General features: G+C 38.3%; 3 protein-coding genes across 3 annotated transcripts in view; 1 reads left to right on the top strand and 2 right to left on the bottom strand.

The window, feature by feature from the left end:
- The window catches only part of LOC130496146 (cytochrome b561 and DOMON domain-containing protein At3g07570-like), a 2,313-nt gene extending 933 nt beyond the window's left edge, over positions 1 to 1,380 (bottom strand). The window contains exons 1-2 of the mRNA XM_056987977.1: positions 1,074 to 1,380; positions 598 to 1,003 (exon numbers count right to left, since the gene is read on the bottom strand). Of these exons, the coding sequence (XP_056843957.1) occupies positions 598 to 1,003; positions 1,074 to 1,256 (589 nt within the window). The 5' untranslated portion in view covers positions 1,257 to 1,380. The remainder of the gene's footprint in view (positions 1 to 597; positions 1,004 to 1,073) is intronic.
- Positions 1,381 to 1,681: 301 nt separating this feature from the next.
- LOC108807531 (cytochrome b561 and DOMON domain-containing protein At3g07570-like) lies at positions 1,682 to 8,790 on the bottom strand. Its single transcript, XM_018579816.2, has 4 exons — positions 8,599 to 8,790; positions 7,868 to 7,930; positions 2,638 to 2,980; positions 1,682 to 2,008 (listed from the first exon to the last, which is right to left on the bottom strand). Exons 1-4 carry the CDS (start codon positions 8,788 to 8,790, stop codon positions 1,851 to 1,853), a joined length of 756 nt encoding a protein of 251 aa, XP_018435318.1. The 3' UTR covers positions 1,682 to 1,850.
- LOC130496189 (uncharacterized) lies at positions 3,125 to 5,094 on the top strand. Its single transcript, XM_056988039.1, has 2 exons — positions 3,125 to 4,506; positions 4,854 to 5,094. Exons 1-2 carry the CDS (start codon positions 3,273 to 3,275, stop codon positions 4,886 to 4,888), a joined length of 1,269 nt encoding a protein of 422 aa, XP_056844019.1. The 5' UTR covers positions 3,125 to 3,272; the 3' UTR covers positions 4,889 to 5,094.
- Positions 8,791 to 10,152: the final 1,362 nt, after the last annotated feature.

Genomic DNA, 10,152 nt, shown 5'->3' with positions numbered 1-10,152 from the left:
TAAATTATATTTGCCACTAGATACTGAAGAATGTTTCATAATTCTAAATTTTTTTCACAAGATAAACAAAGATGTATACGAAAAGATTCGATTAAAGTCTTAATATGAATGTTTTTTTTTGACTGAAGTATATGAATGTTTGTTGGATCACTGATAATGTTTTTTTTGCTAAATACTAGTAATATTTTTTTTTTGAAAACTATATGAAAGACTGTAGTAGTTGAGAAAGACCGGGTGTATTGAAATAGAGTGGGTATGATGTGAAACAGACTCCAACATAATCGTTTCAGAAGAACACTACAAACTTGTACCAGTTCCTAATTCGTCATCATCACAATTGTAGTTATTTACTGACGTCAGAGATGTGTTTTTCTTTAAACTAAAATATCTGATTAAATTCATAATATGATGTCGTGAGAAGGCAACAATACCAAATTAGCATTTGTTAATACTCGTGACCACTTACCAGACTGTCTTATTGAGATAGGTGGTGATCATTAACCACTCAAATAATGCATTAATTCAATAATGACTTAATTAATTAGTCAGATAAACTAAATAAACAACTGGTTTTAAAAAAGGTGGCAAATGCTTTACCTGTATTATAATTGATGGTGGTGGTGGTCATGGATTGGTGCTCCCTCAACATAAACCCCGGCGAAGACGGAAAGAATCCGGCAGGTCCCTTAGCGTAAAGAATGCTCTGCCGCGGCGTCTCCGCCGTCAACTGAAAACTCATGTAAAGACGCGACGATACTGACTCGATCTTTAAAGAACCGTTGACAATCACTAGATCTCCTTGGTCAGGCGTTACTTCTCCCGGAGATTGTCCTCTGAGAAAGTATTGTTTCGCCTGTCCTCTTCCGCCGCCGGGAGGTAACCACCCGACGACGGCGCTGGATCCGATCATTTGACCGTTGGTGGAGAATCCTATCCCGATGAAGACGCTGGAGTCTGGGGCTGATAAGATGAAGGTCCATGTGTTCTCTGCCGTTCTAGCATACTGTATGATATGTCGAAATTTAATATGATATTTTTTAAGAAGATATTGGGACATGGAGAAGTCCACTTACTCGGAGGATGTAGTTCTGTCGAGTCCAAGCTTCGACGCATTGAAGAAGGCTTGAGTTGAAGGTGAGGTCGTTGAGCGGTAGAGTTGAACTGCATGATTCAGCAGATTGTTGAATGGTGAGAGGTAGAATTTGAAGAGCGATGAAGGTGAAGAAAATGAAGGAAACGGAAGAATAAAGGTTCATCTCTCTCTCTTTCACTGGATCTGAAAGGATGAAAGTAGTGGTCCTAGTGGATGATCATGGTGATGACGACGAGAATGTATTATATATGATATGAGAGATAGTGTATGTAAAGAAGGAAGTAGTAGTTGAGGATTCAACAATTTTTTTTAAATACTTCTTTCTTTTGGTAATGTAACAATTTCTCTATCTTTTTTACATTTTAGTAAATTCTTGAGACTTGAGGACCAAGTTTCATTACCTCTCTCACTCTCGTTGCGTAAATTTGCGAGAAATATAGAAATGTACTCGTTACCTTTAAACAAATATCATTTGAAGACCCAAGCAAAAAAAAAAAATTGTGTCTGCTACAGGGCGTTTATTGATTGTGTATCTGTGTTTGGTTGACAATATTTTTTGAAATAAAATATTACTTGAGGCAATACAAATTAAGTCTCACTCCAAAAAACAATCACCATGTATTTTTAAGAACATACAAAAGACAAAAACAAATCACAAAATGCACACAAAAGCTTCTTATTCTTTCACCATGAATCGGCAATGCATAAATCAAACCACATGAAGATGAAGACATGGGAATATAAAGGAGCAAAAAAATCAGTAGAATTTAAAAGCAACGAGGCTGATGACAAAGAAGAGAAGAGACGGTGAGAGGCCGTAAGCGGATGAAGGAGAAGGGGCTGGAGACAACGGTGTCTTAGCTGCCCCAGTCGTCGCTAGACCTGGTGACATGGTTGGTCCAGTTGTAGCAGGTCCTATTACAACGAAAAAGAAACTCATCAACTTATTATCTTTAGCCTAACTAATGATATGAATATGTGGTTTAATTATTTACCATGATCAAATACTGGTTGTCAAAACAAAATTGTTGATAATTAACTCAGTCAGGTATATATACACAATGAAATGATTGCAATATTGTATAGGTGAGAATTATTCATTTAATTTTTATTTTTATAACTAAAATTATTCATTTAATTTTCTTTGCGTTGAAGTGTGACTCTAGGCATGGTACAAGCACACAAAAAGCAAAACTGCTTCCGGCGCAACAAGTAGACAGATAAATCCCAAGTTGTAAAAATCAGACGACAGTGAAGTTTAGGTGTGTTCTAGTTGACTTTACAATAATTAATGTCTACTGCTGATGCGTCTTATTCAAGTAAGCACCAATCCGTGACAGACAAGGCTCACTCACGTAGGCTTCACCCGGGTTTGGATTAGGGTTTGCCACACGGTGTGTACTAAATTAATTCAAAAGGAATAGTACAATCTTGTACTACGTACTTCTTAGTAGAATAATTGATTAAATCAAGTTTGACTTTAAATCTTCAACTAATTAAAACAACGTGAATTTTAGAAAAGAAAGAGATAGATTCTTGCTGACCTGTAATATAATTGATGGTCGTGGTGGTCATGAACTGATGCTCTCTCAACCTAAACTCGGGCGAAGATGGGAAGAAATCAGCAGGACCCATAGCGTAAAGAAGGTTCTCCCGTGGCAGCTCCGCCATCAGCTGGAAACTCATGTAAAGACGCGAAGACACTGACTCGATCATTAACGAACCGTTGAGTATCTTCAGTTCTCCTTGATCAGGTATCACATCACTAGGCGACATCCCTCCGAGCAAGTACTGTTTCGCGTCTCCACTCTCGCCGTCAGATGTAATCCACCCGACGATTGCGCTGCTTCCTACCATCCGTCCGTTGGTTGAGAATCCGATCGCGATGTATTGGAGAAGAATGATTATTGATCCGGTTTCCTTTCGCTGGTTCAATCTAATTATAGAATTGGTTTAGTTGGTTTAGTAAGATTACTTGTATATATAGAAATTGTACAGTGACCGTTTACACTAATGAAAATATCTTTCATTTCTAACAAACTCTCTCTCTCTCATCTTCTTCTTTCTCTCTCGACTCTGAATCGTAATATGGTATCAGAGCCATCGAGCTCTTCTTCCGCGTGATTCTTCTTCTGCTCTCATCGCCTTCGATCAATTTCTTCATTGATCATCTTCTCCGATGGTTTCGCTGAAGAAAATTCCTCGTCGATCGACTCGTACTCGAGCTTCTACGAGCTCAGTTCGTCCTCCGACTCGGATCTCCTCTCGAGCTGCTACGGATGTCGAAACTCCTCCACCTTCTCCTCCGATCACGATCTCTCCACAGATCGGAGCTCCTCCACCGACTTCTGTAACAACCTCGACTGATCCAGCTCAATCTCCTCTGTTTATGCATAGCGCCGATCATCCCGGTTTGCAACTCATTACTCTTCGTCTCGATGGAACTAACTATGATGATTGGAATGCTGCTATGCGTATTGCTTTAGATGCGAAAAATAAGATTGGATTCATTGATGGTTCCTTAACTCGACCTGATATCTCAGATCCATCTTTTCGCTTGTGGTCACGATGCAATAGTATGGTGAAGTCGTGGCTTCTTAACTCTGTCTCTCAACAGATATATCGAAGTATTTTGCGTTTGGATGATGCTGCAGATATTTGGAAAGATCTCAATGGACGTTTTCACATGACTAATCTCCCGAGAACATTTAACTTGACGCAAGAGATACAAGATCTTCGTCAAGGTTCCATGTCTCTCTCGGAGTATTACACAAAGTTGAAAACGCTATGGGATTATTTGGAAAGCACTGATGAACCGGAGAGACCATGTATCTGTGGTAATGCTGCACAACTTAAGCTAAAGGCAGAGCGTGCCAAGATTGTCAAATTTTTGGCTGGTCTCAATGAGTCTTATGCTATCATCAGACGTCAGATCATAATGAAGAAAGTACTTCCTTCTCTGGTGGAAATATACAACATTCTCGATCAAGATGATAGTCAACGAGGGTTCTCTGCAATTGCTCCGGCTCAGGCTTCCTTTCAAGTCTCTGAGAATTCATCCATGACTGATCAAATGATCTCATATGTTCAAACAGGTCCAAATAAGAGACGTCCTATATGCTCGTTCTGCAAACGTGTTGGACACATAGCTGAACGTTGCTACAAGAAACATGGTTTTCCACCAGGTTTTGTCTCCAAGTACAAAGCGTCTGAGAAGAGTGGATCTTCTGCTAAAACAGCTGCTCAGGTTACACTCCCCACACCTTCCTCTGCTGCTGCTCCATCTCAGACGGTTGAAAACATGATTGGAAACTTAAGCAAAGATCAGATCCAGCAGTTTATTGCCTTGTTCAGCTCTCAACTACAGGCTCCTTCAGGTTCGATTCACCCTGAAGAAATTCCATCAACTTCTGGTATCTCTTTTTCTCCTACGACTTATAACTTTGTTGGTATCCTTATGGTTGCTCAACATCGTCTGTCTACTCAAACATGGGTGATTGATTCTGGAGCAACACATCATGTTGCACATGATCAGAATCTTTTTATCTCCATGGACTCTTCTATTACAAGCTCTGTTAATCTCCCTACGGGTTCCACTATTCGAGTTAGTGGAGTAGGAACTATACGTTTGAATGAGCACATTCTTCTCCATAATGTGCTCTTCATTCCAGAGTTCAGATTGAATCTTCTAAGTATAAGTTCTTTGACTGATGATATTGGTTCTTCTGTAACATTTGATCCTTCTTCTTGCACGATTCAGGATCCTATCAAGGAGTTGACGATTGGTCAGGGTAGACGCCTTGGAAAACTCTATGTCTTGGATACTCACTCATCTCCAATCTCAGTCCATTCGGTCGTTGATGTGAGTACTTGGCATCAGAGACTTGGTCACCCGTCGTATAAGAAGTTGGATGCAATCTCTACAGCTCTCGGAACCTCAAGATTAAAGAATAAAGGCAGCTCGTTTTGTCATACTTGTCATCTTTCAAAACAGAGGAAATTGTCTTACATCTCTCACAATAACATTTGTAAAGACAATTTTGAGCTACTGCATATTGATATTTGGGGTCCGTTTTCAGTTGAGACTAATGAAGGATATCGTTACTTCTTAACTATTGTGGATGATCACTCTAGAGCGACATGGGTTTATTTGTTACGCACAAAGGATGAGGTTTTACATCTCTTTCCAGTCTTCATCACACAGATGGAAAAGAAGTATGATACTAAGGTTAAGTCTGTTCGCTCAGATAATGCGCAAGAGTTCAACTTTACAAAGTTTTATCGAGATCATGGTATCACTGCGTATCACTCATGTCCTGAGACACCTGAGCAAAACTCAGTAGTGGAGAGGAAACATCAACACATACTCAATGTTGCTCGAGCATTGATGTTTCAGTCTCACGTTCCTCTTTCACTTTGGGGAGATTGTGTTCTCACTGCGGTTTTCTTGATAAACCTAACACCATCTAAGCTTCTGAAACACAAGACACCGTTTGAAATACTTACTGGCTCTGCTCCGGATTTCTCTAGACTGAAGACTTTTGGTTGCTTGTGTTATGGGTCAACTTCACCCAAGCAACGTCACAAGTTTCTTCCTCGTTCCAGGGCATGTGTATTTCTTGGGTATCCTGCTGGCTACAAAGGTTACAAGATTATGGATTTAGAAACAAACAAGATGTCTATCTCTCGTAATGTTGTGTTTCATGAAGATATTTTTCCACTGAAGAAAGGTCCTAATCTTCATGTACCAGAGTGGATCACACCATCTTCTGAGCCTCCTCTTGTTCCTTCTTCTTCTTTATCATCACCCTCTCCTCCTTCCATTCCTATCTCACCATCAGAAATTTCTAAAACTCGTGTTAAAAGAGTACCTGTTCATCTACAGGATTACCATTGTTATGCACTTGCATCAGACACTACTCCACCTCTTTCACCTACCATTACTCACTCTAAACTTTCCTTATCTCACTCCGCTTACATAAACTCCATCACTAAAATTTCTATTCCCACTTCTTATGCTGAGGCTCAGATAGATAAAGATTGGTGTGATGCTTCTGACTTGGAATTTGGTGCTATGGAATCTACAAAGACTTGGGAAGTTACTAGTCTACCGAAAGGAAAGAAAGAAGTTGGTTGCAGAGTCTTATATTCAATTAAATTCAATGCTGATGGCACCCTTGACAGACGAAAAGTTCGAATTGTTGCCAAGGGATACACACAGAAAGAAGGGTTGGATTTTAATGAAACTTTTTCACCTGTTGCCAAGATGGTTACTATCAAGTTGTTGTTGAAAATATCGGCTTCTAAGCGATGGGTTTTGCATCAACTTGATATTTCAAATGCATTTCTCAATGGGGATCTTGATGAAGAGATTTATATGAAACTCCCTGATGGCTATGCTGATAGACTAACCAAACAGGGGGACTCTCTTCCTCAACATGCTACATTGAGACTCAAGAAATCGATATATGGTTTAAAACAGGCTTCGAGACAATGGTTTCGTAAATTTTCTGAATCTCTGCTTATGATGGGTTTCAAGAAGTGTAGTGGTGATCATACTCTATTTGTCAAAGGTCTCCTTGATGAATTTGTGGTCGTGTTAGTCTATGTGGATGACATCATTATTGCTAGCACGAGTGATGATGAGGCTATGCGGTTGACAAGTGATCTCAAGAAATGTTTCAAACTTCGTGATCTTGGGGTTCTGAAATATTTTTTGGGATTAGAGATTGCTCGAAATTCAAGTGGGATCTCTTTATGTCAACGAAAATATGCTCTCGATCTCTTGACATCTGAAGGCATGTTGTCTTGTCGTTCATCCTCTGTACCTATGGTTCCTAATCTCAAGCTCTCCAAGACAGATGGTGATCTTCTTGATACACCAGAACGATATAGGCGTTTGGTGGGACGTTTGATGTACCTCACTATCACTCGTCCGGACATTACGTTTGCCGTCAACAAACTTTGTCAATATTCATCTGCTCCTCGTCTTCCTCACCTTCATGCAGTGTATAAAGTTCTTGAGTACATTAAAGGAACTCTTGGACGCGGCTTGTTCTACTCTGCTGAAGATGATCTCACTCTCAAAGGCTTTGCAGATGCAGATTGGGCATCATGTCAGGATAGTCGTCGTTCAACAACTGGTTTCGCGATGTTCATTGGCTCTTCTTTGATATCCTGGCGATCAAAGAAACAGCCTACTGTCTCAAGGTCTTCAGCAGAGGCTGAATATCGAGCTCTGGCGTTAGCTACTTGCGAAATGATGTGGCTTTGTCAGTTACTTCGTGACTTGCGTATTCATCGTCTTCCTCTTCCGGTGCTATACTCTGATAGTACTGCTGCTATCTACATAGCCACGAACCCGGTTTTCCATGAGCGGACTAAACATATTGAGCTAGACTGTCATACAGTTCGAGAGAAGCTCGATAAAGGTTTACTTCGCACTCTTCATGTTCGTTCTGAAGATCAAGTGGCAGACATTCTTACTAAACCTCTCTTTCCTCATCAGTTTCTTCATCTTATGTCCAAGATGAGCATGATTGATATACACAGCTCATCTTGAGGGGGACTATTGGAGAAGAATGATTATTGATCCGGTTTCCTTTCGCTGGTTCAATCTAATTATAGAATTGGTTTAGTTGGTTTAGTAAAATTACTTGTATATATAGAAATTGTACAGTGACCGTTTACACTAATGAAAATATCTTTCATTTCTAATAAACTCTCTCTCTCTCATCTTCTTCTTTCTCTCTCGACTCTGAATCGTAATACGATGTAGGCATTGGAATCCAGCGTTGATAGGATGAAGCTCCATGTGTTTTCCACCGTTTTAGCGTACTGTGCGCGCGAAATTTTAAAATCCATTAATTAAGTAAACGTAAATATGATGTCAAAAAAGAGTAATTAAAGGTCAATATATAAAATATTTTATTTGAACAAAATAAAAAATGATGCTATTAAGTGTACATGCAAAATTTAAGAAGAAAAAAGGGAAATGTTTTTTGGTAAATGGATATTCACCTATTTAACGTGCTAAATAATAGTATAGAATTTCAAAATTATAATTCACAAGTTTGTAGAAAACTAGAAATTTAATTGATAAATTAGATCTCCAATTATAAATTTAACATGACTGGGGGAGACTAACAAAAGTTATATGACCAAAAAAAATCGTTCAAAACCTATATTTGATTAATTATAGGGATGTCTACTAGTTATATTTTGATCAACTATACGTCTATCTAAAAAATATAACATGTTACGCAGGAAAAATCACACGGTCTGTAAAACAATTAAACAAACAATTAAACAAACAAATAACTGTGTTGTTACAAAAAAAAAAAAAAAAAACTGTGTAGTTTTTAACCTATACTTTCATCGTTAGGCAAAGAAAAATGGTCAGCGGAAAAACGAACTTGACTAGATTTTTTTTGGTTACCATCATATCCAATTTTATGTTAAGTGTAACTCCAAAAACTCTTTCAAATTTTGGAAATGGAGCTTACTCGGAGGATGTAATTCTGGTCTGTCCAAACTTCGACGCATTGAAGTAGGCTCGCGTCGAGAGCGAGGTCCTGGAGAGGTAGGGTTGAATTGCACGAATCCATAGCTCGCTGCAGGCCATTAACTATGGTGGACAGATGTAGAAACTGAATAGCAATTACGCTAAGGATGAAAGAAACGGAGCAAAGTTTCATCTTCGTCATCTCTCTGAACGTAAAGGAAAATAAATGGAATGTTGAGGATGAATACGACGAAAATAACATATATATATATAGAGTACGAGAGTGTGTGAGAGGAACCAGTTGAAAAAATCAATAAATTGTAAACAATTATGCCGTTAGAGTTCGTTTTTGGTTAGAATAAAGATCTATGCTACATTTGAAAATGGGACTAATAAATATTTTCACTTCCTATATCGGGTTAATCTTTCAAGTTTCAGCTCGTTACTGATTTCGTTTGCCACATTCATTGACTCTGATTAACTGAAATGGAGTTTTCAGACCAAAGCATTAATATATACATATATGTATTTATTTTTATTTCGGGTTACAATCAGGGGAGGAATGTAGCAAATGTGACAACATGTGGCACAGCGTATGAGATAACCAAGCTTTCAATCCAATGTGCGTAGGTCATTTTCTCAAATTTCTAGAAAATAATAAAAATTAACTTTTGTATATGGCAACTACTCCACCTAAGTCTCACCTAGGTTACAATGCAGGGTTGAATATATCAAATGTAACAACATTTGGCACAACATATTAGATAACCAAGTTTTAACCAAATGTAAATGGGCATATCCTAAAATTCTTATAAAACTATTTCTTTTTTCCTTTTGCATGGCCCTTGCCGCTGCGACTGAAAATAGGTCTGGGATTTCTCACCGGTGATTAATATTGCGGTGATAAAGGTTGAATTTTTTGACGCTGTCGCTAGAAGTTGGCGATTACGAAACGAATAGGCCTATTGAAGAGCGATCAAGGTGAATAAGATGAAAGAAACCGAAGAATAAAGATTCATCTTCATTTTCTCTCCCCGGATCTGAAATATGAAAGTAGTGGAGGATCATGATTATGACGATGAGAATGAATTATATTATATGATTTGTGTCGTTTTATGACAGAAGGAGGCAGTTGAGAATTCGAATATTTTGTATTAAAGTTCTGTTGTTTTTTTTATTAGTAAAGTATATCACTCTTTTTTACATATAAGCAAATAGTATAAGTATGTGTCGTGGGAAGCAAGTTTCAGTAATTTGTCTCCCTCTGGTCGTTGCTTAAAATGTGGGAAAATTCTCTAGTAATATAAAATGTGAACAGCGAAGGTGGTTCATACTTGCTCGGTGCCTCGGATCGTGAAAATACTCTAGTATATAAAATAATGAGAATACAAAACCCAGAAATACATTCTTGAGATGGCAAATGTACTAGAAAGTATAAAGTGGAAAAACACATCATTCCAAGTGTTGAGTCAATCAATGTTCAATAAATACATCACACTCTCCTTTTATAGATAGTAAATATCATGCTGGAAAATCAAAAAATTCTTTGTTGTTC

The sequence above is a fragment of the Raphanus sativus genome, chromosome 6 (genome assembly GCF_000801105.2).
Source record: "Raphanus sativus cultivar WK10039 chromosome 6, ASM80110v3, whole genome shotgun sequence".
Classification (NCBI taxonomy): domain Eukaryota; kingdom Viridiplantae; phylum Streptophyta; class Magnoliopsida; order Brassicales; family Brassicaceae; genus Raphanus; species Raphanus sativus.
The sequence above is the reverse complement of the archived record's forward strand: the minus strand, read 5'-3'. Positions and strand labels throughout refer to the sequence as shown.